Below are 27,160 nucleotides of genomic sequence, written 5' to 3' on the forward strand. Positions count from 1 at the left end.
GTATCCACTGGAGCTAAACTTCCTTCCTGGATTGATGATATTTTTAAACCGTGGAGATCCCATTCCATCTGGAATTTGCATCTAACTTACACAATTCATAAGCACAGCTTTATTTTTGTAGCTATTTTGTAAATCTTATTGAAAGTTGTTTTAAATAAAATTTATATGTAGTGTACATGTCATATTTAGGAAGTGAGTTCTCCGGATAAACTACTAATTATGGGTAAAATTCTCTAAGCAAGTGTGAGATTTCCATTGTCAAGGCTTATAGACGACTACTTTTGATTATTGTGCAGAATAGTAGTAGGATTTATTGAGTTGTTTAGTGACTGGCAGTCACTGAGCTTCTCAGAGGACCACAAAAATCTTACTTGTAATATGCTGCAAGACTGCTTACAGGGAAAGGCCTTTGGGTAGGAGAGGCACAAAGTTACTTAAGCAGTTAAGTCATTTCTGATAGGAAATTGCTGACTATGCAATCAAGATAGTTTGGACTCATCTATTTCTTCAGAAAGTTACTGTAAGCTTAGGTGGTTTGTACTGAGTCGGGTTCATACCTGGTTGGACTGGATTTCTGCCTATTTTCTTAGTTTTGTTTTTCCTTTGCATCGTCTTCATAGTTTTTTGAAGTTACTTATTTTTAAATGTATATAGCTGTCTCTTTACATGCTTATCTGTGCTGAATATCAATCCTATATAGCTCAACAAACCACCAAAGACAGATGAATAAGAGACAGCAGCGTGCCGTTGTGTCTTTAACCTTACACTGGTTCAGTTCTTGCTCCACTGGAAAATACCTCTTGTTTGTATTGACCGATGTGTAGTAGCCGAGCATTTCTGTTTAGAGTAAAAACTTCAAATCAGAAATCGATATATGTGCCACATATAGTTGACAAACAACCAGAATTGAATACCGAAGGGAAAAATTTTAAACTCCAGTTTAAATGATAGTGATCAACCTACATTTATGCATGTTACAGAAAAGGCAGCCATAGCCAGTTCAGCAACATTGGGTTTGTTTCTTAGTCATCGCAGTTTTGGTTCAACATTAAAGCAAGTTGCGGCTTGATTTTTAGATTACAGCTTGCTTTGTGGTTAGGATTGTTCGGCGAGAGACTTTGAGTACTGAGAAAAACCCAGCGAGTAAATGGCGCGTGGCCGCCTGGCGTGCGTCGCTCGGCGCGGCTGCGGGACGGCCTCTCCGGCCTCTCCATCTCTCGCTCCACTTTCTGTCTCTTCCCTACTCGCAGGTATCTACCTGGCGTTTGGCACAGCAGGCTTTTCTTGCAACATTCACACCCTGCCAGGTTTCAGTATGCTTAATATGTCAGTGCTGTTAATGTTTCCCCAGTTCAGTCAAGCTGGGGTGGGGGTCACAGACCAGGTACACGTTTGCTTGTTATAAAAATTTAATGTGCTGTGAGCCTCCTGTTATGGAACAGACTTCCATTACTGCCAGGTCCGTCCCCTCTTCCTCTGCCAACACCCTTTTGATGGAGGCCTGTTTCTTTCTTGAGAGGGATGTTTTTGTCAAGCTGCTTTGAAAAACGAACAGTCCCCTTCCTTTTCTATTCCCCCCCCCCCCCCCCCCCCCCCCCAAAAAAAAAACCCCAAACAAAACAACACCCCAAACCCAAACCTTTGCAAAATGCTTCTTAAATTCACTGCTGGACTATCTAACCAAGTTTTTGTTTTACCACAGAAAGATTTCTGAATCTGCCAATTAAAAAAAAAAAAAAAAGGGCAAGAAAAAAAAAGCTTGTTTTCTAACTAACAGTACTGTGCTGAAATGTGCCGGAGCTGTGAGGAAGGGATGTTGGAGGGTGACATAGAGGGGAGTGGCAGGGAAGGGATTATGCATCAGCAACGATTACAGAGGTAGCATAGCCAATATACCCACTCTGTAAAAATACAAAGTTCTTGTTTCAACTAACGCTGTATAAGCACGCTTTCGTGCAGTAACAAATGTCGATTTTAGATATTAGTTGTCAGGAAGTGACCTAATGTCTTGCTTTATAGATATTGGCTTAATACATTCATATCTGTATTTCTGTTGATTGAAAATTGTAAAGTACTTTGTATATTAGATCACTTCCTGTAAGAAAAATGAGCTTTGTGAAACGGCTTAGCACATTCCAAGAGTCTCAAGTCTAGAATCAAAATCATAGTGGGATCTTAGCTGCTTAGTGTTTTAACTGCAGATCCTCCCCCCCTTTTTTGGGGGTGGTAAGGGGGGATTATGATCTGCTTTTATTTTCACAGTGTCTTATCTCTGTATACTTAGTTGGCACACTAGTATATCCAAAAGATACATAAAAGAAAGTAAAGAACATACCATTTATATCAAAATTAATGATTGGACTTTTGAGACAGAGAGAAAGCAAATTTTGGGTGGAGTAAAGTATTTCTTTGGATTACAAGCTTGCTTAGAAAATTCTGTGCTGCAAATACCACATTGTGAGTGTTCCCTCTTTGAACTTTTAATTTTAGCATTCTGTACAAATGAGTTCACAATTTCGTATTTAAAAGCACAGAAACACTTATTTGAGAAAGAAATTCAACAGAAACAGAATTACAGCTTTTAAAAAAAATCAGATTCTTCATCTGTTTTGTAATTTGCTAGTTTTGTGTGTTTATGTGTGCAGTTTGATTATGGTCAAATGTGCCATATTCATGGACATTTAAGGCAACAGACATTTTAATAAGAAAAAGAATAGTCAGTTGTAAATGTTCCAAAATGATGCTTTAAAAGCACAAAAAATTCCGTCACTGGACACACTTTCCAGTGTCTGACATGGCACTGTTCCTAAGAGATGGTTAGGAAAATAAGGCATATTCAAAGCCCTGTGCTATACTCCGGCCCTTCGCTGCGACACACTAGCTCAAAAGCTGAAATCACAACTTTCATAAAAGCAAATATTATGTGGAGCAGCTTTGCCATTTTTGCTGGTCGAAATTGTGCTACAAACTAGGCTTCTGACCTGTTTAGCCCCAGTGTACCTCTGAGAGCACTGTTGTGCTTTTAAAACATATAGTTGATAAAACGTGAAGCAGCATGTCCAGAACTGGGCATGTGTAATTGGTACAGCTTAGGTTATACAAATTGTGGTTGAAAGCTTGAAGTCCCTAGAAGTCCTAGTAAAGATACTTCTGTAGAAAAGTGGAATTACTTTAAAATGGTACTTTAAGTTTCGCAGGCTTAGTGAAAACTGGAGCAGTCTTATTCTGAAACATCTGACAAATGCACTGGTCCTGGTAAGACCCAGCAGAGCACCTGCAGCTCCACTCGCTGCTCAGGGGTGATGTTCATATGCGACTGATGGGTTCGATGTTACTAATTATTTGCCATTCTGATGGAGCAAAGTGGAGCATAGGCTCCTGCTTCAGCTTTGATGGCAATATTCATATTCTTAAAATTTAAGCACATGACCTAGTGTTTTGGTCTGTGAGCTCTGATCAGTACTTTGCAGGATTGAGCCTGTTTCCATAGGCTCACATTAGGAGATCTGATCAGTGTTCAGTGCTTTTGTCTAAAGTTTTGTTCTTGGATTATGCTGTTAATGAAACATTTTAAATTAGATTCTGCTAGTATTGGGCAATTGCTATAAGCTTGGCCTTTTCTTTATCAGGTGGAAAGCAGTTGTTCCCATCCTTCATTCTTATTTCAGGTTATTACAAGCCTTTGCTAGTTCTCATGGTTGTCTCATAAAGGGAGTGAAGCTTCTGGTTCTTGCTGGCTTCAATTCTAAACTTAGTAAAGGTAAAGCAGTGAAATTGGCTAGAAAATAGTGAGTGGCAGGAGAGGGTAAGTGGGAAGTGACTGCTCACCGTCTCCTCCAACGGCGGGAGGGGAGGGATGAAGCAACGCTGTGAGGTGTTGACCTCAAACCAGTAAAAAGCAGACTACTGCATGCGATGAGTGGGGAGCACTTGGGCCTCAGTGTTCACACAGGTTGCTGTAGATGCTAAAAGCTCACAGGGCAGCGTGACAATTGCGCAGAAGTAAAATGTATCAGTTGCTTCTAAATTTGGGAAGCCGCTGAGCCACACGCTGTTGAATCTTCCCCCAGCTCTTGGGGAAGTTTCAGGGTGTGCTTTTCCCTTTTCTTAGGTTCTCCTCTTGGTATCTGCTGTTGGGCACTTTTTTCTGGAGAGGAGATACTAGGTGGTTCTCTGGTCTGCATGTAACAATTCTCACATTTCTTAATTAGCTAAAATTTTAAATGTATATTCATGTGTCACACATTTTATATGTTTACTCTATAAGGTAGGGCGGACTTAGAAAATTAAACACATCTATCACTTAGGAAAGGTTAATGTTTTTTCTGTATTACCAGTTAAGTATAAACTGTTCTTACAATGTGATTTACATTTATATAGATGTTTAATTTCACAGAAAGGTTTTAAATAGTCAATTGAAAAGGCAAATAAGACTACCAATCAAAAATTAAGTGAAATGTCAGTTGCTTTATTGTATGAAGTATGAATTGAGTAAAATGCAACACTTTCATTGATAGCCCCAAATAAGTCCAAACTGTTGCTTTTGACTCTGTTGCAGTGTGAAGTGTTTTCGTATTTTTGTATAATTTTCAGCTAATTATAACTTCCCTTTTTTGTTTTAATAAATAAATCTCCAATGCAAGCCTGATATAGTTAAATACATATGCACTGTTTTTCTTTAAAAGTTAGGCTAGCTTCTGTTGGCTTATTGGTTCTGAGTTTATTGACTTAATGTGTATTTATGAAAATATTTTTTATTTTGTATTTTGGGTGGATGTTCTTCCTGGTAAGACTAGGATGGGTACAGTTTATTTTAGTGAATGTACATACCATCACACAGTAATTAGATACAGAGACCAGTATGTACAGATATAACTGCAGCTCAGCATTTTCAGAATGATTTGTATACTGCAGAAAGAAAAAGCCCATAGTCTTATTTTCGTTATGTAAGCAGGAGACACAAGGGAAGAGTGATTCAAAGGAACACATCAGAATCAAGACAAGCAGGTCTATTAGTTATATGCATTTTGATGAACGCATGTTAAATGAAGTTGAATTTTCGTAGCTTAGACGGTTTCAGAAATATGTCACTAAGAGTTTGTGCTCTCTAGCCTTATGCAGGTGTTGTGTGTGGTGCATGGCAGATACTTGAGCTTCTGTCACTCAAGTTTTGCCAGCATCTTGTGTGCATCTTTCACACATGCAGTCGGCAATGATTATGGTCTTGAATTAGAGTTGAAAACTAAGTAAATGCTGACACGGTCACACTTCAGCCTTAATCTTGAAATAATGAGGGAAAACCTGTCTTTGGTTAATACTGCTAGACTGTAAATAGGAAACAATCTCTTTGCTGTCTTCAAATGGCATTTAAACCAGTAAGGGTGGTAAAGATTAATTTTAAATTCACATTAAATAACTTTCTAATAGATAACATCTTTATGAGAATTCCTAAACTTTATGTAAGGAGGATAATGCACTTTGGTTTGAGCAGGAAAAAAAAAAAAAGGACCCTGCTGGCCCTTGTAATTTGAGAGTCTGAATCTGCCTCCTACACTGGCCTGGTGTATCAGGGGGTATTGGTGGCTGAAAAGAAAAACTAAAATACGCTAGAAATCACTTTACTGTTAAACCAGTAAAATCTGGAGTTCGTAAGTCAAGCTTTGTGTTGTGTTCAACTATACCTTGTTATTTGGAAGACTATAGTTGCATGCCATGCTTTGGCTTTGGTAGCTGGTAGCAATGACCCGAAGGGATTCTCTTCTCTTCTGCAGTTTTCCTGAGTGCTTGCCCTCCCACCCCCATCACCTTTCTGTCCCCATTCCCAATTTTCCTAAAACATCAGCCTTTAGCCAGGTGATATTAAACAATGGGGATGTTTCAGCTCTGCAGGTAGAAAGGATTTGACCTCTCTTGGATGATTGATTGGTGACTCGAGTTTACATTCATACAAATCTATGCGCTTTGGTTTAGGAAGGATTTGCCCCCCATCAGGTAAGTAATGATTATGGGATTTTGTTCTGCTTTCCACTGCAACATGGTCACTGAGATCACCTTCAGGATGTCTTGCCAGACCGGTCACTTCACACTGTTGCAGTGTTGGACATAGGAAGACATGGTCCTTGCTTGTGGAATGCAACTGAAGGTTGAAACGGTTTATCTGAAGCCTTTCGCTTTACTCTACAGCTATCAGGGGAAATGGTTTGCTTTCTGACAAGAGATTAGATTAAACACGTCAACATCTCCTTTCACCTAAAATTCTGTGAAACTCTTCAACAATTGTTATGGAGTGTATGGCTGACATCTGGAAAAAGTAATATATAGAAGTACAAGGTGTGATACAGGCATCTTCTGATTTAGGGCTATTTTAGACTAGGAGCACTATTGAAATATTTGAACACAGTGTTTAATCTCCATTAATAGCTGGCAATCTCTAGCTTGTCTAGTCTCTCCTATACAATTTTCAACTCTTTTAAGGCCCTTAGGTCCCACCTGCTTTGTAACATACTCGTTGAAGATCTTTTGGCTTTTTCTTCCATATTCTCATCTTTGTTATTCTCACTACAAGATTAATGTGATGTGGTGTATTAAGCTTACTTAATTTATCTTTTTTTTTTTAAAGTGACATCAAGTTTTTTTTTTTTTTAAACTTTTAGAATTAGTTTTGGATGTACCTCTTGCTTTCTATTTGTTAAAAATGACATCTGGTACCTTTTGTATGCAAAACAGCAATTTATCTTTCTTAGAAGAAGATCCGTTAGCTCAGTTCACTTAATTCATTCTATGAAGTAATGTGTGGTCGTGTAAAACGTGTTCTTTAATAGGTGGCTACTTGTTGTGTGCAGTTTAATTAAATCAAAATCTAAGGATATTTACGGGAGTTAGGCCACCAGAAATACTTCATAGTGCGATGTTGTTTGTAGCAAGTTCTTGCAACGATCTATTGCATACTGAGGTTCATGTATACTTTTGATTACAATCTTACGGGGTTTTGCTGTGCACAGCTCTTCTAAGTCCAATTTGTGTTTTTAACGTTATCTGCAGAAGAGTTTTCTCTAGTGAACAGATTTTAAATTGATGTGATGCTTCCAGTTTATTTAGGAGAAAGCAACTGATACCGATAGCAAACCAGTTTGATGAACTAAGTTATATAAAACAGGCTAATTTTTCCATCTTTTAGTAATGATGCAGTAACATTTTGCACTAAGTAATGACACTTCATCTAAGGATAGGGAATTTGAAGGATTATTTTAACTAAGGGAGGGAAAGGAAGAGGTGTGGTAAATCTCAAAAGAAGAGAGCATTTGTTACTCCCTTTAGAAAGCACTGGTAGGACTTTGAATTAGGAATTTGGATTTCTTTATATTATTCAACATACCAGTTCCTTTTTCTCTTGATTTTGAAATATTCAAGAAAGAGATGTATTGCTCCTACTTGGAGAACCACTTCAGGTGGTCTTTCTAAAAAGTGTGTTTTTGTAAGCGTGGTTTCCTGCTTTATTTCCAGTCTTCCCTTTGTTTTGGGATTGGCAAACACCTGTTTTTTCTTTGACTAATATTATTTTTGAGGTACCTTTAATAAAGAATTTAATTTAAAGCATCTATTTAGGGTCCCTTTTATAGTAACAGAGTTTAATGTTTCTGCATTTGCATGCTTCCAAGTATTTTTAATTCATTTCTGTGTAAATTAAACAGCTAACCCTGAGAGAGACATGCAGTCACTCCAGTGAAGTGATTATGAATTCTGCACTTAATGTTGCTTCAAACCTGAGAGCTGGGCAAAGTGGAGCCCACTGATGGGTGTTAGTACACTTTTCTGGTGAGAAAATGGACCTGACACAAGGTGGCTGTGTGAAACCTGATTCCCAAGAGTGACTGTTCACACCTAAAGTTGAACTAAAACAATTTTTCAGTGACTTTCTTAGGCCTGGCTTAAGTTTAGGGATTAGTCAGGCTTTAGTATTGTATTTTTAGAAGTACCAATGGATGGGGCAGTTGCGTTTACAAGGTTTTTTTGTAATGGGCTCCCTAAGAAAACAAGTTGGAAGGGGTTTTGCTTGTTGCTTTTCCTGCTAGTGGCTGCTTTTCAGTTGTGGTTATCAAACTGTCATGTTCATGAACATCTAGTGCTGCATTTTCTGAGTCACTCTACCTGCGAGGGGCTGTTTTAGAGTAACTGCTGAGGTACGGTTTCAGTGCCAAAAGTACAACCGCAAAATGATCCTGATGACTGTCTGACTGAGTTGATCGTGATCAGTTGTTACCTTCCTCACTTTATTTCTTAGACTTAACCTGACAGCACGTCGGCGGAGTACCTAATATGGTGCCACCTCAGAAACCAGTAGCTGAACTGGAGAAGATGGAGATGAGTGCAGGCACTGTAAAGGAGCTCCAAATACGAGTATCAGCTAGGTAATCCTGAGCTCAGGGAGCTGTGAATGGGATCACTTTTGATCATGTAATGCAAAAGGTGTCCTATTTAGCAACTTGTAACAGTTTCTGTTATAAACTGGAGTTTGTCACTTGGTGGTCAGAGAGCCGGCGAGGAGGCCTGAGCGTGTTAGCCAGCTGCCCAGCAGCTGGGCTTTGGACCATGGAGGCAAATATTAACGTCATTGTACTGAGCATTCCTTTAAAAGCAAACAAAAAAGGAAACAAAAAAAGGTAAGTTTTAATACGCTGAGCAGAGGGAAGAGCTCTAAGGATCATCCTTTTTTTGTGAAGAGGAGACTAAGGTCTAAGATCTGGCTTGTCCAGCATGTGAAGATAAAAGCTGATAAGCGTTTCTCACTGTGATGTGTTCACAGTGAGGTGTTAATATGAACTCTCATGAGGATGAAAAGATATCTGGGTCTTGTTGACAGAAGACTAAATGGCAGTAAATTGGCTATAAATAAATACTGGCTTGAAACGAGAAGGCGGCCCGTACTGCCTGCATCAGCTGAGTGCAGGACAGCCCTTCCAGGTGCGGTGGGAGAGGTGCTACTGATGAAGCTCCAGCTGAAATCTTGCTGCTTTTGTTCTCAGGAATAACTGTATTTAGTGCTGCGGTGTGTAAAACAGTCACAGGGAGTGTGGTACATGCAGGATGTGTCTTCTGTTATGCCTTTGCATGCCTTTCCCATGGAGGGGAAGGATAACTAGTAGAGAAACAGTGATAAAGTTATATTGAGAAATGCTACTTATGATAAGAAAAAATTACTGGGAGCTGCTGTTTATGCCTCCTTTCTGATAATGCCATGAGGATAGCCAATGTCTCCTGGAAAATGACGGTACCGTTTGACTTTCTCTAATGGCTGCCTTGTTTCATTTTTCTGAAATGCCACGTTGCTGGTAGGAAGAGAGCCATATACATACAACCTGTGCTCGCAATCTGGGAATTGGCATAGCGACATTGTATTGCTAAGCAACAGTTGGCATCATGCTGTCTGTTAGAGCCATTCCCCGTTTGTTTTCTTTGCCTGAAGAATCCAGATCAGCATCTAGCTCAAGGTTTAAGTAGTGAAAAAGAATGGTAGATTGACATCTTACTTTACACAAAGTTTGTAATTCTTTTTGTTAGTAAAGCATTAAATAACAATTCAGAGAAATGCAGTCAGGATGTGCTTTTTTCATCCCTAGAACAGCGAACCCTAATGATCTTGGTGCCTTGCAATAGGATGTCTATCATGTGAAGTGAGGCCAGTTTCCTATACAGCCAGCAATGCCAGATCTCACCAAATACAGCATGAAATAGCTACGTTACGTACAAATGTGCATCTTTATACTAGTGGATTGTAGGATCAAAATAGGTCTTAATTATTCTCTTTAGTGTGTATATGCACTGTAGGATTTAACCTCAAAAGATAAAGATTTGTGCACTGGAGAGCAATATTGATAGCCCTGGATTTTAAATGCCTTTTTTAGGTTAAGGGAAGACTTTCTTTGCTGCTTCTGCAAAACCTGATTGTATACTTGCTCAGAAGGAAAGCACTTAAAAAATATAAATAAAAATCCCAATGGGAGAAGCTACTAGTTAAGCAGCTCTGGGTGGCTACCTGTTGTTTTAACTTTTGTTTAGTTATTGACAGTACTAAGTGGAATTTGTTGCTAAACTTGTTAGCTAAAGGTCACATATGCACTGAAAATTCATCCTCTTTTCTCTCTTGATTTGTAAGACCCGGATAATTTTTGTCCTATATAAATTTCGGGGGTTTTTGTTTTGTTTGGTTTTGGGGTTTTTTTCGGGGTGTGTGTGTGGTGTGTGTGTGTGTTTGTTTGTTTACTTTCACTGCTTTTGTGAATCTCCATTTTAGTAACTACAGTGAATCGTACAACAGTCCCAATTTCCAGTTTTTATTAGCTACTTTCCCAGCTACTCAGTGATGTGGGGTCATTCTTACAGTATATTTTGACCAAGTTCAGAAAGGAGGTATTTTGCCACTTCCTCTGTTGAGACTTTTCCTCTGTCTAGCAGATCTTGTTGTAGCATTTGTATTAGTTTTCATTCTCCATTTCTTTTTATTTTGTTTCATCCTTAGCTTCCAAGCATACTTCATACACTACATTTGCTTCTTCCTTTGTTGTGCTCCAGTAACCTTTGTATAAGTACATATGCATAGACATTAATATAGCCTTCATTTAATGGGTAGTTAGACTGTAAGCTCCCTTCATCTTTTGAAATTATTTCTGGTTATTCTTGCTGCCATTTATTAAATCTTATGTTTCTTTTTTAATGTGTCTTTCTGGTATTTCAATTTGCAGAACAAATGTGTGTGCTATGAGTGGTTGTAAAAATGAGTGTAAAATAGTGAATGTTTTGCAAGGAACTGACTGATTGTGTGAATCTGTTCACAAGCTCCACTGGTGCGATGTAACCACATGCATAGATATGTTTTCCAATGATACGGATGAGCCAGAAGACTAAGCACTGTTCTTCGTACTATTTGCCAGTTGACTTTTCAGTGAAGTTCAAGGTCTTACTACCTGCAGGAGAGTCTAAATGCCCTAGCACTGTATAGTTCAAAGACATTCTTAAGCAGTTGATTTTGGTCTTGAGTATTTGTTAGATGGTAAAAGTTGGAGCTAAAGGGAGCTTCAGATGGGAAATTTTCAAGTGGCAAGTTTCTCAAGAATTTTTTTCCTGACAGAAATACATATCAACTGGGACTGTTGGCGTGGCAATATTCAGAAATATTTTTACATGCACTATTGTCCAGATTTTTGTGGGCTTCCTCCAGACTTGTCCTTCGGTATCATTCAGAAAACTTGGAAGTGGGTTTTTGCTTTGTGTTTTTTTTTTTTTTCCCTCCCCCCCCCCCCCCCCATCACCTTTTAAAGGCTGTTGCTTTTGGAGGATGGTAAAGTTTGTTGTTTGTTTTTGGTTGTTTTTTTTTTTTCTTCCCTGTAGGGGAAATTGTTTTGCCAGGACCTGAGCTGTGAGATGTATACCCAAGTTCTGGTAATATGAATCATGGAATTGAGTGATGCTATCTGTAATTTCAAAAAAGTAATTTTGGGGACATCTGGAAAATGATAAGAGTTTTTTGTCAGTAGAAAGATCAGGATAGAAGGACTTCTACAATAGGACATAAGCATTGCTTGCTTACCATATTAGGCACAACTTAAAAAGAATATTTAATAGGCACAATCTACTTCCACACTGTTGACTTCAGTGTTGGAAAGCACTGTAATCTGTGTATCTCCTGTTTTGGGATGATAGCTCCATTTTACCATATGAAAAGCTTGAAGTGTAGAATGTGAGACAACAGAAGACTCAGAAGTAAAACCTTGTACTGTGTTAATCTAACGACATATTAATACCTGTTTCCTACCTGTAGGAAATCTGTCCAGTCTAAGTCGTCTTGGCCTGAGGTACAATAGGCTGTCAGCAATTCCGAAGTCTTTAGCAAAATGCAGTGAACTAGATGAACTGAACCTGGAGAACAACAACATTTCTACTTTACCAGAGGTGAGAATTAGAGGGAGTTGACTGGGGAGGGAATGTGTTGTAAGGCATCAGTGTTTTGTAGAGGGATTGGAATATGTGAAGTTACTTCATCTTGCATCATAACTCTGAGCAATACCCTTTGTTTTAATCTGCATGTGTGTAATGTGAAATATTGCAATTCTGTACATATTAGGTGTATCTAACTAGTATAGAACAACTAATGTCATACAACTTCAGTTAAAAGTGGGAGCAATTCATGTGATTGCATTTGCTGTCCTGTCTCTTTAGAAAACCTTAAATAAGGAGTCCAGGTTCCCACCATTCAAGCTAGATAAGTGTTTCTCAGTGTTTCTGTTTCATGGAGGTGGGGAAGAAGTAGAAAAATGAAAAATAGGATATCTCTTTCTCATCTTATTGAGGCAAGAATGACCTTTAAGAGAGTGAGTAAAGCTTGTCACAACTACTTGGCCTCAGCATTCTCATTTTAATGTGGAAAAGTGTGCTGTTGACACCAATGTGATATCATCTGGCAACTCATTGACACACCTTCCATCAGTTACGAAAAATAAATATATGCATCATTTTTCAGTTTCCAGTGACCCTGTGAGAAAGGAGAAAGGAGAAGATAAATCTGTTTTCTTGCTTTTCTTTTCATAGCTGCTGCACTTGGTTGTCTTACCTTGATCTTTCTTGCCTCAGGCTTAGTGTGGAACCATGGAAAATGTTAATAGGTAGAAGTTCTGGAGCTACCTTGTCAGTCTCTTCAATTAACACATTCCCTGAACAGAGTGCTTTACTAGCTCTGGGGTGAAGAGGCAGAAGGTCCTAGTCCCCAGTGCATCTGTATGTTTTTGTATACTCCTTCTCTAGAGTTGTCTGAAATGTGCCCCTGTGGACTCCAGTTTCACAGTCCTGGATAGGTAGTTGGTTACAGACCATTTTTTAAATACAGCTTTGATATCTGCAGACTTTGAAACTATTTAAACTGCTGGGTTATACCTTCAAACCTTTTTGTTTTCTTAATTTCTTGAGACTATTTATCAGGGCAGCAGAATGTGAGATGCTTGGCTGCATACTGTATACTTTTAGTGTTAGTAACCATTTAGAGAAAAAACTTTGACTTGAAGCATTAGTGCCTGGGAAGAATTGCTCTGATGACAGAAGAAAATCTGTGCTTGATTCTTATTTTGGATATTTCTTCCATTGCTTTAGAACTTCTCGAGATGAAGTCTTCAGTACACAACATAGAGTTTATAATCTATTCTGTTTTAATGATGGTCCAAACTGCTTTCCTAAGCTGTCATCCCCACCCCACCCAATCAAGTTGTATAAATTACTAGTATAAAATGAGTTAAAAGCTTATCTAAAGAGGTATATAGGAAACTATACATAGAAGAAAAAACCAAAATGCATTTGGAGTTAGGCAAAGTACTCAAAGTAACAAAGTGCAGTAAGTAACTACTTTCCTTCAGATAAATTTCTGAACTCGGCCATGATAGACTGAAAACAGAGAATTTAATAAATGTTTGGGTAAAACTATCATTTAAGAAAATGCTACTGAGTGAAAGCCACCAGGCTGCTTTTAAGATGAGAGCTAAACTAGCCCACCCCACCCAGACAGATTATAAAAGCAACTACAGTATAATTACAAAAAGCTAATGTGAGGGATGATTACTTGCTTTAAAATATGTTCAGTCATAATACAGAACTCTTTGCGACTGTGCTGCCGCCTTCACGTATATTTGCCAACAATATGTTAACACTTAAGCTGCTACCTTGCAGAAGTGTATAGTTTATACTGTAATCTGTTTAAAGTAAAACATTCTGTGCTATAATACAAAGAACTGTCTTTGTAGAAGAAACTTCTGAATTTCAAAACATAGCTGAAGCTGCTGACACAATGCCTAATAAATATTTTATCTTAAAAGGATGGGCTGGGAGAAGGCAGCACTGCCACAGCTCTCAGATGTAAGAGCATTGTTCTCTTTGTACTGCCAAAGCTCTCTTGCTTCCCTTCAAATGTGTTTAATTACTCTAGGCTATTAGAGTGTATTAGCTAACATATTTTTAATATTTTTTGTATGGAAGCAGACTTTAAAAATGGCTTTTTGAAATGCCAAGATCCATTTGAAGCAATAAAGTGTGTTTGTAACAGAGCTCAGGGACTCCCTAACCCTAGGACAGATTGTCTGTTAAAGTATAGCTAGAAGCAGTATTTCCTAATCAAAAATTATACTAGTTAATGATTAGGTTAGATTAATACTGATTTGAAGATCCATTATTTTATCTTTAGGGGGAAAATTGCTTCACTGATATTTGCTGAGATGCCCCCAAAATTGTATTTCAGTGCTTAAAGTTTTAGCCATGACATGTAGACAAGTCCCTATTTACTCCTGTTTTATTTACAATAATGTTAATAAACTATTTAGAAAAGTAGCCAGAGTTTTCCTGGTGGAACAGCAAAGCCATGTTCTTAAACCTTTTACAGTGAATATAGCACTGCAGTTGCAATCCCAAAATACTGACATTAGGAATATGGTTGGAATCATTATCTTGTTATCACTCATTCCTGATTGCAGATGTTGCATTATTTATGGTATGTAATGCTATGCATAAATCTCCAATTTCTGTAATACTTGAGCAAATAGGGCTGAATTCAAGTTGGCATAGTAATAAGCAAAGGTGACACTTCAGCAGTAATTTAAATCTCATTATTCATCCCCACAGTTCCAGCAACATGCTTGGCACGTAACTAACAGATAAACTCTGAGATCTGCGCTGCTGAGATTTCAGAATCTAATTAAATTGCAAAGTGAAATGAGACTCTGGATTCAACGGACAGCCATTGCTATCCAGTTTAACTCCAAGCTTCTTGCTTTTCAATTCTTAAGAGAAAAAAGAAAGAAAGAAAAAAAAAAAGTGGAGTAGTAACTATTTAGGAATATTTTGAAAACAGGAAAAAAACCTGGGATTTCCAAACCCTTCCCTTCCCATTCTTTTTCTCTGGCCTGTCTGATTATCTGAAACTGTTACAGCCTAAGAGGAAACTTCTACCAGATGTGATCACAATATGGATTTTTGTTAAATTAACAAAGATTTGTACTGGAAGTATCAAATGCTTGTTTGAAAAATGGTGCATACAGTTGATACTTCTTTGGAACTGTGAGCAGGCATCAAAATTGAGTGAGCAGTAGTTGGGTGGCATTGGCCGAAGCCAGGACCGCTGTTCAGGATGGACACGCTGCTGATTGCGCCTGCCAACCGCTGCCCCGGTGCTCTTCAGAGCTGCCCAAGATGTATTATTAATGCCCAAAGTGTTATTAAAAAAAATCCTTTCAGAGGACAAAAGAGTTACAAAACCTCCTAAACTTGTGCTTTTAAATGTGATATGTTTGCTTTTTTTATATCTGTCAGTATGTAAGGAGAAAGGGGGCTGAAGATCGTGAGCAGAGATTATTGCTGATGGAAGTTTTATCAAATTTAACACTGGTTTGTGTGTTGCAACGCTTCTTTAGGGGATGGACTTGAGGGGGAAAAACATTTCTAATTAGACCCATGAGGAAAAGAGATGTATTCAAATAAATCTGTCCTAAGTTCCTGGGTGGTTTTCTTCTCTCTACAGGGTCTTTTATCCAGCCTTGTCAAACTGACTAGTTTAACACTGGCCAGGAACTGCTTCCAGTCCTATCCCGTGGGTGGCCCGTCCCAGTTCTCCACAATCTACTCTCTCAATATGGAACACAACCGCATCAATAAAATCCCCTTTGGAATTTTCTCTAGAGCTAAAGTATTAAGTAAGCTGAACATGAAGGTGAGGCACAGAAACATGCTACTGTGTATAAAATCAATGAGGAGCACTGTTTGCTGCTCCGTGAATTCTGGCAAACTTAATGATAGAGGGAGTGAATTTGTCATGCTGAAGTGGATACTGCTGCTCTAACATACAGAAACAATTCTGTATTAGTTTAAAAATGTACTATCAAGATGTTATTGATTTGTCTTTACTTTTGTTAGTTAAGCTTTTGTCACATTTTCTCAAGTTTGAACAATGAAAATAAGGAAGTTGGTTGCAAAGTTCTTGAATATTCACATGGGACATGAGCATGTGGAGTAGTTTATTTCCACTCCCCCCCCCCCCCCCCGCCACTGTTACAGTTTAGATTATAAACAAAATTATGTCAAATATCTTTTTTAGAATATATTCTTTCAAAACCTAAGTTTGGAGCCTTTTGGCGGTAGTTGTAGAACACAGAAAGAGAACCTTTAAGTCTGGGTTGCATACACTTAGGGTGAAGAGAACTAGGGAAAAGAGGTGATGTTTTTCTTTGAATGGGTTGGTTTCAAGTTCTTAAATTATTTTAAAAAAATAAATAATGTTTGGGCAGTAGCTAAGCTCAGCTACTATTTTAGAATATCTTTTGGCACAAATGGATTCTCAGTTTGCATTAAGACCATTTTTTATCATGTACCCATTTCTAACTTTGCATGTTTATCAGGACTTTGTATGACCTGTTTTTTTTAGATTTTGTGGTGTCTGTCTAGATCAAATTTTGTAGCAACATTTTGAGCAGTAAGATGTTCAGATTAATTTCAGATGCTTTTACTCTGAGCCATTAAGGTGTATTTCCTTTGTGGTATGTTTGGTGGCCCCCCCCCCCCCCCCCCCCTTGTTTTTTTTTGGGGGTGGTGGTGGTATTTTTTGGGGGGGGGGGGGGGGGTGTGTTTGTAGTTTTTTTTGGTTTTGTTTTGTTTTTTTCCCGAACTCCATATATTTTTAGGATTCCAGCATGCTGATAGCAGCTTTGTAAGTTATGGTGAATTTTCTGTTCTTTTTTTTTCCACCCTTCATTGTATTCAGCAAAGAAGGGACAAAAAAAAAGTTTTAACTACTGGGACACATGAAATCTTGAGAATTATGTACTTCTAATATTTCCACTTCAGTTCATATTAGTAACACAGAGTCAATTCTGTAACTCTGTTTGGGACTGCTTATTATTTGGAGGAATTTAGAAAATATTTGGCCAATTATCAACATTTTATTCTTCTGTTTTAATTATCAACTGTTTTGTTATGAAGTATTTTGTAAGCAGTTTGCTTAATCTCTCAGATGCCTTGCCAATTTCTTGCAAGTGCAGACTCTAAATGTTTGATATGTTAAATCACAGGACAATCAGCTGACCTCTCTCCCCTTGGACTTCGGGACTTGGACTAGTATGGTAGAACTGAACTTAGCGACTAATCAGCTCACAAAAATCCCTGAGGATGTATCTGGGCTTGTTTCTCTTGAGGTGAGAAGAGTATAAATGAACAGCTAAGTGAACCCCTGCAAACAGGCATTCTCTACTTCAGGTTTAAGTAATATTACTTTGGGGTCAAATAAAGCCAAATAAGTACGTGTATGTATGCTATTTAATTAGATGTGTTGCATCTGTTTATGGTTATTGTCAACAGCTTTTTGAATGTTGTTCTTCAGGGTCTAGATGAGTGTGCACAAAGGGCTAAGTACCTATATATTTTTAACTACATAGAAGGAAAACTTTTCTCAACAGAAAGTTAGTGTTGTAAATGCAATGGCACTGAACTCAGCTTGATTCCTGGAGAGACCAACATGGAAACGGCAGGGATCAGAAAAATGTAATGAAATGGTCTACAGCCAGAGGTGGCTTGAATGTAGCTCTGTGAACCTTGTAGGCAGCTGGGTTGGAATTCTCAGCCTTTGAGGGGGGAAGAACTCGTAGGTTGAAACTGTGAACTAAACCTGTTGTGTCCCCTAGTCCTGTTTCCCAAGGTACCATCAGCAGAGACAAACTTAATTGCTTTGGAGGGACATAAAGGTAGAGGGGCTTTTTTGGGCAGCTGAGGGGTCTTCGTAGCCTCTGTGCGCTGCTGGGAAAAATCTGTTCAAGTACGATAGCAAATAGCGTATTTGAAATTGCAAATTTCCAGTGTGACTGCTGCTCTGAATAATTAATAACTCCTGTAGTTTGGAGCAAAAATTATATGGCAGAGTAATAGCTATTTAGTGGCCCAGTTCCCTTTAAGTTAAGGCTGTGATTGATGTGATTGGGAAGTTAGTAACCTCTAACAACTGGATTTGCTGGTGGTCTGCCGGCTGCTGAAGCTGGAGAGCTGCATGACCCGTTAGCAGTATTTTTCTCTGTAATTAAAGTATCAAATACAAAGAACTATTTGGGCAGTGTTTACACAAAAGTGAACGTTCCCACAGCAGTGCTAAGTCAGCTGTGTTGCATGTAGGTAATATTTTCTGTTCCTGCCTTTGTCTCTTGATATGCGATTAAAACGTTACTATTCTTATCATTCTGTGTATATCGTAGTGCATAAAGGAAAGCCAGCGAAATACTGCTTGTGCTAATGCTAAGACTTTGGCTTTTATTCATTTTGATTTTCATTTTGATTTTAGCCTTGTTTTCTATTCTGTTCCTGCCTTTGGTGTTTCCACGTTACATGAAGCTAGTGAGTGTTGGGATTGGTAGAAGCCAGGCGTTTGCAACCTTGGCTGGCTTAGCAGGGAGTTGTGTGTGGCTAGGATGAGGGTCCACACTGGGTACTCTTTCACATCTTTGTGTTTCAGTGTGCCTTGTTAAATAACTAGATAATAGCATTGTTTAATCAGTAATTAATTACCTTACTACTCACTGTGTTGTTGTGAGGCTTGACTGCTGCTAAGAACTGCAAGACTTCTCTGGAGGAAAAATGGTATACTAGTGTAACCCCTGTTAACTTGCTTGTGATATAATGAATAACTCTGTTAATTGACATTGCAAATAAGGATACATTTCTTGAACCTAGGGTATTTATAATTCAACTTAGAAAGGGGGAGAAAAACAAGAGGATAACACTGTAGTAGGGGTGGGTGTGTGATAGGAGACCACTTTGGTAAGCCAGTGGATACCTATGCAGTGTTCTGCTTGGGTGCTCTGATCTGTATGTTTACTTGCTGCTGCCCCTAAACAAAGGGACATAGGGAGAAGAGGAAGTATTAAGCTTTTTAAGGAGGCCTTGGCAAGCACAGCAAATAATGTAAAACATGATTATGAGATAGCTATAAGGTAGCATAATGAAATGATAGGGAAGTACAGGAAGAAAGTGTTTTTCTTTGGTCATTTGAAGAAATAAGGTGTTCTTCATTTTTACTCTGCATCTATTATTATGTAAAATAATATTTGAAAGAATTCTGTCAAATTTATGTATTTGTATCATTAAAGGCTTAAAATGATTAATCACTGATTTGATTTTTTTTTCTTTTAAGTTTGCTTCTGTAATTTAAATATAGGCTAATCTTGGACTTCATTACTTGAAAATATAAAAGATCCTGTCTTAATTTGTTATTTACTTACTGTGTTGCTGAAATTCTGTGTGTTTGGTTGTGGGGGTTTTTTTTAGGTTCTTATCTTGTCAAACAATCTACTAAAGAAACTTCCCCATGGAATTGGAAATCTACGGAAACTACGAGAGTTAGATCTAGAGGAAAACAAACTGGAATCCTTGCCAAATGAAATAGCTTACCTCAAGGATCTGCAGGTGAAACAATAATTGGCTAAGATAAACATCTTGCGTCCTTTATTTACACTGTGCTGATTTAATTACAGCTAGTTTGATGAGGGAAACTATTTGGGACTGGACATAGAACCAGACGTTAAGAATCTTGTGCAACTTCATCCACAATCTGTCCCCACTAATTCTTCCCCAGATTTATCAGTTAATATTGAACAAACAAATTTTGAAGAGTTTAACTGTTGTACCATAATACTGCCACAGGAATAGCCTCTGATTTCATTCATGTTCATGAAAGCTTTTATATTTAGGCATGTGTTTTACGATGCACTATTTTATTTTTATGTTTAGTGGTGCTTAATAGAGGTCTGAAATGTTGTTGAAGGGTACAGGTTTTTTTGCTCAAATGCTAGAGAGTAGAACCCATCAATTTATCAGCTATATATCTTGTTACTTGCTGTCATTCAAAGCAAAAGTCATTAAGTTAATTTTTAAAAATGTGTTTTTTCCCTTAGAAATTGGTTCTGACTAATAATCAGTTGACCACCCTTCCCAGAGGTATCGGTCACCTTACCAATCTGACACACCTTGGACTTGGAGAGAATCTTCTCACACACCTTCCTGAGGAAATTGGTAAGATCCCTTTTTCTGGTTTTATGCAGTGTGCCTGAGCCAAAGCAGTTACTGACACATAAGATAGGCATCTACTGTGTTTGTGACTAGTAGCCACAAAACTCATTTGAAACTTCTAGATACATAGAACCTGATGTGAAGCATGTGCCACAGGAACAGCAGTATAGTGTATGATCTTTATCTTGCCAAACTGTAGTGAAACGAATGGTCTAGCTTTTTCCAGTTCTTCTGCAGAAAGCTGCCGAACACACATTAACTTGGAACGTTGAGATTCCTTTTCTCTCCAGATTCTCCCACAATTTGCGTGTTATCAGTCATTCAACTTCATAAACCTATTCTTGGAAAGAGAAAGGAAATGTACTGGTCCTACTCTAATTCCATGGTGTAGCCAAAAACCTTGTGTAAGTTGTAGACAGCTGAAGCAAATGTTTCTGCTGATAGTTCCTCTGCACACGCTTCTCTTTATAGACCATCATATTGTTTTTCACCTTGATGAGATAAGCAAAGGAAGTAGAGAAAATCTACAGAAAGAAGGGAGAAATAGGATTCTTTTTGTCTACTTGAGACATTCAGAGTAAGTGGGATTCAGAGCATCTGAAAATGAAAGCCCATGTTTCTTTTATAGTTCGTCCAGAGCATGATTCTGAGCACTTAAGTTAAAATCTTAAAGTTAGAGCTTATTATGGAGGAAAAAATGATGGGACAAGCTACAGAAAGCAAAACGTGGTCAGAAACAATGATGTGCAGATGGGGAAGGCATGGTCTGTCTCTCCCAGCATCTTTAGTGATAAGCCATTGCAGCTTCTGCTCATCTTGTATGTGCCTCAGTGTGAGAAGAGCCTAAAACAATCTAAATCTGGAGCTTTGTAGTTTAGTTCATAAGTTAGTGGAGAGAGTTTGGATGCTGTGGAAATGAGCTGTGGAATTAAAATCAGTAAGCACACTGGAAATACTATTGTAGGAGTACAATTTGGTTATTAAAGCTGCTTGTCTTAACAGCTTAGAGAATAGTTAACTGTTTTTAGAGGTGACTGCTTCATCTATCATGCTATGGGCTATTTCTCATTATTTCTTCTGTAGCCTTTCATTTTTGTTGGTTTTCCATGCCTTGAGCCCTGACTACTGCTCTCTTTTGTAAAAGATTAAATAGTCTTTTAGGTTAAAGGAGATGTTTATGGTATATAAGTTTGGAAAACGGGGAATGTTTTGAGGAGGAATTGTATGTTTGGAGTGTATTTCAAAGATATGGATTAATTTTGATATTTTATTGCTGTGGAGGAATGGAAGTCTTAAGAAAGAAGAAATTACTTTGTCTTCCAGCTTCTGGTTAATCTATTGCAGTATCTGTAGTAGAAGCAAGTTGTAAAATTTGAATTCAGGAAAAAAATTTCACACAGGTTTGTTCCATTGAATAAATTCACTGCTGTGCAGAGATCTCTCCTGCTTTCTTCCTGTAGCACATTACAGTTACAGCTTCAGGTCTTTAATATATGGGTTCTAATTACATAAATGTGTGGCATAGATATTTTAAAAGAAATAATAGAAACTGTATGCTATAAATATTTTCTAGGCCCTTCTAACTATATTCAATGTTGCCTGCAGTTGCAGAGCACTTGGCTAAACAGTTATGGTGAAGTCCCTCTCAGTTATCTGACTCTGTGTATTCTCAGTTCAGTTGTTATCTAAAGGAGATGTAGTAGTGGATATTTTTACAGGAAACTAAAGCAAATTGGTTCTTGCTTGGGTACCAGTGAACAGAAAACTTGCTGTGCTTGAAAACAGCAGCTTGGATGAGTCACTGACTCAAAATTCTATATAGTAAAGAATCTTCAAGTGGACTTAGACCTTCTGTCTAGAAGTTATAAACTGCATGAATCAAAAAAAATACTACTTTGTATTATTTTATTTTAACCAGGTACACTGGAGAATCTGGAAGAACTGTATTTGAATGACAACCCCAATCTGCACAGCCTTCCCTTTGAGCTGGCTCTTTGCAGCAAACTGTCAATAATGAGTATTGAGAACTGCCCGCTCAGCCACCTTCCACCTCAGATTGTTGCAGGAGGACCCTCCTTCATCATTCAGTTCCTAAAAATGCAGGGACCATATCGTGCCATGGTCTGATGCTAATCGGATTGTCCAATACACTGTACAAAACACAAACTGCATTAATGTTGTAATTGTCTGTATATGTATATATAATATAATATATGTGTTTTATATTATATTATATATATATATAAATATATAAATAATATAAAAAGGCAAATTTAAGACTGCATTATGTGTTTCTGCTAATAGAGGAATCATAGCCATTTAGATTTTTTTTTTATTCTGTAAAAATGCTTGTCTAAGTTTTCTTTGCTGAATTTGATGGAATGTCTGAATAATCTGAAAATGCCAGTTCATTTAAAGCAATTGCCAATGAACTCAAAGTTTAAATTTAAGGGACAAAAATAGTTTTGCTTAGATTTACTTTCAGTTAAGAGAAATGTGTAACCTTTATATAATGAACTTTTCTGTTTTCCTCCCTCTTTTTTTTTTTTTTTTTTTTTGTTGTGTCAAAACCTGAAAGGGTCATGTGTCCTGAGGTTGGGATTTTCTTTTAACTTATTTTGAGATTTGAAGCAAATGGTGTTTTTATATTGTTTACAGTCAGAGTAAATCACTGGATTTTGTTTTATTCTGATTTGCTCTGTTTTAATCAATCATATCTAGAATTTATATGCCTCTGCTGATGAATTTTTATCAACTGGTTTGTATACTAAAAACATATACTCATCAGAACAACTGGCAGGTGAAAAGGATGCAGTCAAAACAAAAAGAAAAGAAAAAAAAAGCTTGAATTCCTTTAAGTCTTGCTTCCCTGAGTTATCAGTTGCAGGCATAACATATCTGAACTGAGCCTTTTGCGGTTGGTCTTTTCTAGCACAAGTAAACCTTTTCAGATTGGTAAAAACATTGAGTATACTCAGTGAAGAGCGGTTTTCATTTTGTGAAGTAACAAGTCCATGAGGTCTAACAGTACAGTTAAGTGGCAAGGAAATAATATATATGTACATTTTTATTACAATGTTGAGTCATAAACTACAACAGGCAATTTTAAGGATTCCTTATAGTCCTTGTACAATAAATGAATGTGTCTTACTTTTAAACACTGCAATATATGTAAGTTTTAAGATTGGTTAACAATGTACTATGGTTTTATATCTTGACTTGCCTTGTACCTCCTTCCATTATGGAACTTCTGTGTCCAAGCACAATATCTTCACACTGTGCTGTTTTGCTGCTGAACTAAATGCACTTTTCCCCACAGCTGGGGCACTTGCTTCAAAATATTCAGTTCAGTATCTTGATTATTCTTTTTTAACTTCATCCTATCTGTTTCAGTATTAAACCAATCTATTAAAAAAGAGGCACCTTTTTCATTTGTGCATAGATGTTGGTAGCTCAAGAGAAACACTGTAAGTAGTGGACATTCAGTTTTATCATGACTTTATTGGTTGTTTAAAAGGCAGAAGATGCTTCAGGGAGACTTACACTATTGCTGCACTTGTAGGGCCAGTTGTCCTTTTTCAGGAGGGTAGGAACTCGAGGCGGTTACATTCCACAGTTACTCAAGAACTGTCCAGTTTATAGTCATTGGAATTGCTGCTGGGGTAGTGTGACTTACAGGACTGTACCTTTTGAACTAAATCAAATCAATTGATGCCATGGGAAATCTATTTCACATGCAGAAGTTTGGGGAATATTATTTCTGGCATGCTTACTTAGACGTATTGCCGTGATCTATTTGCATTCTGTTTTGTCGTACGCCTTTTCATTAACAAGGAGTAAGTTTTAATGGAAGGCAGGTGGAGATATAAAACCTTAGAGGGCTTAAACATGCTGTAAAACTATTGTAGATGTCACTGGATTTTACTAAGTAATGTTCTGTTCTTTCTCACATGCTCTGTCTCTCTGTCCCCTACCCCCCCCTTTTTTTTTTTTGCATCTGCTGTAGCTTTTCAGTTTAGACTTTCTTTAGTTTATAAAAGGCTAGTTCCTTACAGTTCTGCCTGAAGTTAATCTTTCTCAGCATTAAGGTGTTAAAATATGAAGACACTGAAATGCTTAGTATCAAGACTGTAATCTAACTTCTGAATATACTGCTAAATCCGTATTTGTGCCCTCAGGTCACTAGAGGAAACTGGTTTGATTAATATGGTTCCTTAAAACAAAAGTGGCGACCCCTTGTGTTCTCAAGCATTGGTCTCATTCCCTGTCTGCTCCTCAGTCCCATTTTTATAAGAGTTGACGGGATTGAATTTGTTTAGTTTGTAAATATGTTGATTATTCACCTTGTTAAGGTACATGGTTAATGACTGTATGATTGGAGCTGACCCTCTCTCACATAAATTCTTGTGGAGAAGTTGGCTACCAAAATAGTGCTCGTTACACTCGCTTAAAAACAAACTATTCTTTTCATTACACTTATAGGAATAAATAAAGCTATGTTTTAATTCATTACTATATTAAAAACAGGATATTTTTTCAAACTATCTTTGTACTAGTATGGTTGTTGCAATGCCAGATAATCCTGAGCCCTGTTTTAGGAGTTTAATTTTATACGTTCTGAGGTGAATGCTTATTTTTTCAGTGTCTACAGAGAGATTTGAATAAAAGCAGTGTGAGAGAAGTTCTGGTACAGGAGAAAGCAAGTCAAAGAATTTGAAAAGTTCTTTAAAATTATCCAAAAGTTTAAGTGTTAAATGTGGAGCATGGATTGGGAATAGATGCATATAAATCCATATAGTACATACATGGATTTATATCCAAATCTATACACAGATCCGTATAAATCCAGCTGTTTTGATCATTCAAAACAGTCTTACATCCTGACATAACAGACTTGCATTTCCCAGGATGCTGGATTGTTAACCAGTGCGGTTTCTAAATTGTATTTAATGCCTGATGACATTCAGTTGGACACACGTGTTGGCTTATACGTGTTTAAGAATTTTGTTTGGCCTAATCAAAGTATGAATGGAAAGAACTTCATCTGGACAAGTATGTATACATACATACATATATGTATATGTGTATCTATATATGTATGAAAGCATAGACAAGGTGGAGAAATTAATTCTTTATGGCATCTTTGAAAACATGATGGAGAAACAGGTGATTCCCAGATAACTTGTATTAAATATTTATCCCCCTTGCCACACTGGGGGAAATAATTTAGCAGGCTTATTGAAGAGTGTGACAATCTTTACTTTGGGTGAAAATCATTACCTTAATTGCTTGCCCATAGACAAAATATCAATTTTGTATGTGTCTGTGCTTATGTACATAAGAATATGTACATATACACATGCCCCATAAAGACACTATCCTGAATCATGCCTTGATTTAACAAGCTAAATTACTGTACTATAGACTCTGTAGTATTATGGAAGTCTGTTAAGGGGTAAAGCACATTAGGGATTTGTTAAACAATGAAAAGAAGGAATAACTGCAGTTGTGACTCGTGTTGGTCGCATACTGCATTTAAATTCACTAAATAGAAAGTTGTTTGGTAATTCTTTGCAAAAATGTTTTCTTTTAGTATAAGGAGTTAAAGTTCTGTCTCTGGCTGTCCCATATTTAAGTTCATCACCAAAGTTGTCTAGTATAAATGCAATGGAAATGCTGCTTGTAAAGTTGGGTCACACAGTTATGTAATTGGCACTTTTCCGTTTGCCAGATGCTATTGGGAACTTTGAAATTCATACACCCTTTTTAGAAAGAGATTTGGGTTGCAGAATATTTGCTTCAGTGCCTCTCTTGGATTTAGGTTTTCTCTGCAGTTTTGTCCATCTTTTGCTAATGTTGTGTGAGAAAGTGCATGTTCAGACTTCTTGAAGGTTCTGTTTGCTCATGTACATGATTTAGTAAATTAGTACTCAGACTGTCTAGCTGGTTAGTGCTGAAACCCATTGTGTCACCTGGAATTCAAGTATCATCTTTAATCCTGGGAGTTTGAAAAATAGCTTTTATTTAACAAGTAGAAAACTTTGAGAGGTTACTTCCCCCCCCCCCCTTTTTTTTTTTTTAAAACCCCAAATAAATTAAATTTCTGTACCAATACAAACCCATCTGAGGGGAGTCTTCAAATCTGGATGCAACGAAGAATTTTCATATAGTCAGTAGCACACCTCGGTTGTATCAAATTGGCATGCCGGAATAGCTTCTAATTAGACATTAGAAATGTGCAGTAATTTGCACAACACAAACTTCAAGGCACAGTAAGGACAATTACAAACAAACAATAGTATCTACAAATGGTTTTTGGTTTTATGTTAGCAAAGATCAGAAAAGTATGTTTATTATTCCGATGTTTAGGTCTTATCCAGGACTGCACAGGACTTTTGCTGTGGAAAAATACCAGACCACGCTAATTTTGTGGTTAAAAGCTAAACAAGAGTGTAAACAGTCTACAAAAATGTACTTTTAATCTGAATTATTGTAATGTTGATTGTTATGTCTATATAAAAGATTGCCTTGCTTTTTTATAAGAGTCATTCTGTATCAATGCATTCATTATAAATAGTATATTTGTAAATAAGCTGCCACTGAGTCTTTTGAAAGTTTTCTAGTATTTCTAGTCTAAAATTAAATTGGATGTAACTTTTGCAGCGCCCCAAATTATCAAGAACTGCTTTCTCATTATATACTCATCACTCTTCAAAAGAGCTCAAGTAAAATATAGATTGTCATGTAGAGTAATTACAGGAAACTTCAAAAGTTGCATGATAGTAACTGCTTTACTCAGTCATGTAGATTGGACACCTTTTATAAAGCAAATGTTGGTAAAATCTTTTATTTTCATTTTGTTATTGTACAGTAGGGCATATAGTAAAAAAGAAAACCCTTTCTCTCTGAAAGGGAAAATAAATCTTGGATTTTAGTGCAAAATGCATTTCAACAACAACAAAATTAAAGTAGGTATAGAATTCTGGCGCCTAAAAGACAGACAAGGGCATTTAAACTTCTGATTTAATAAAAGACAATATTGCCAAGCTGATGTGACACAGCTCTAAACCGATGTCTTTTAACTCTGTAA

The 27,160-nt window shown here is 37.3% G+C and overlaps 1 protein-coding gene across 4 annotated transcripts in view; it reads left to right on the forward strand.

Moving 5' to 3' along the window:
• The window catches only part of SHOC2 (SHOC2 leucine rich repeat scaffold protein), a 70,673-nt gene extending 44,011 nt beyond the window's left edge, over positions 1 to 26,662 (forward strand). For all 4 annotated transcript variants that reach the window (XM_069796968.1, XM_069796967.1, XM_069796969.1 and 1 more), the window contains exons 4-9: positions 11,816 to 11,946; positions 15,548 to 15,736; positions 17,091 to 17,213; positions 19,330 to 19,467; positions 19,956 to 20,073; positions 21,989 to 26,662. In XM_069796968.1, the coding sequence (XP_069653069.1) occupies positions 11,816 to 11,946; positions 15,548 to 15,736; positions 17,091 to 17,213; positions 19,330 to 19,467; positions 19,956 to 20,073; positions 21,989 to 22,197 (908 nt within the window). In that variant the 3' untranslated portion in view covers positions 22,198 to 26,662. The remainder of the gene's footprint in view (positions 1 to 11,815; positions 11,947 to 15,547; positions 15,737 to 17,090; positions 17,214 to 19,329; positions 19,468 to 19,955; positions 20,074 to 21,988) is intronic.
• Positions 26,663 to 27,160: the final 498 nt, after the last annotated feature.

The sequence above is a fragment of the Haliaeetus albicilla genome, chromosome 11 (genome assembly GCF_947461875.1).
Source record: "Haliaeetus albicilla chromosome 11, bHalAlb1.1, whole genome shotgun sequence".
NCBI lineage: Eukaryota > Metazoa > Chordata > Aves > Accipitriformes > Accipitridae > Haliaeetus > Haliaeetus albicilla.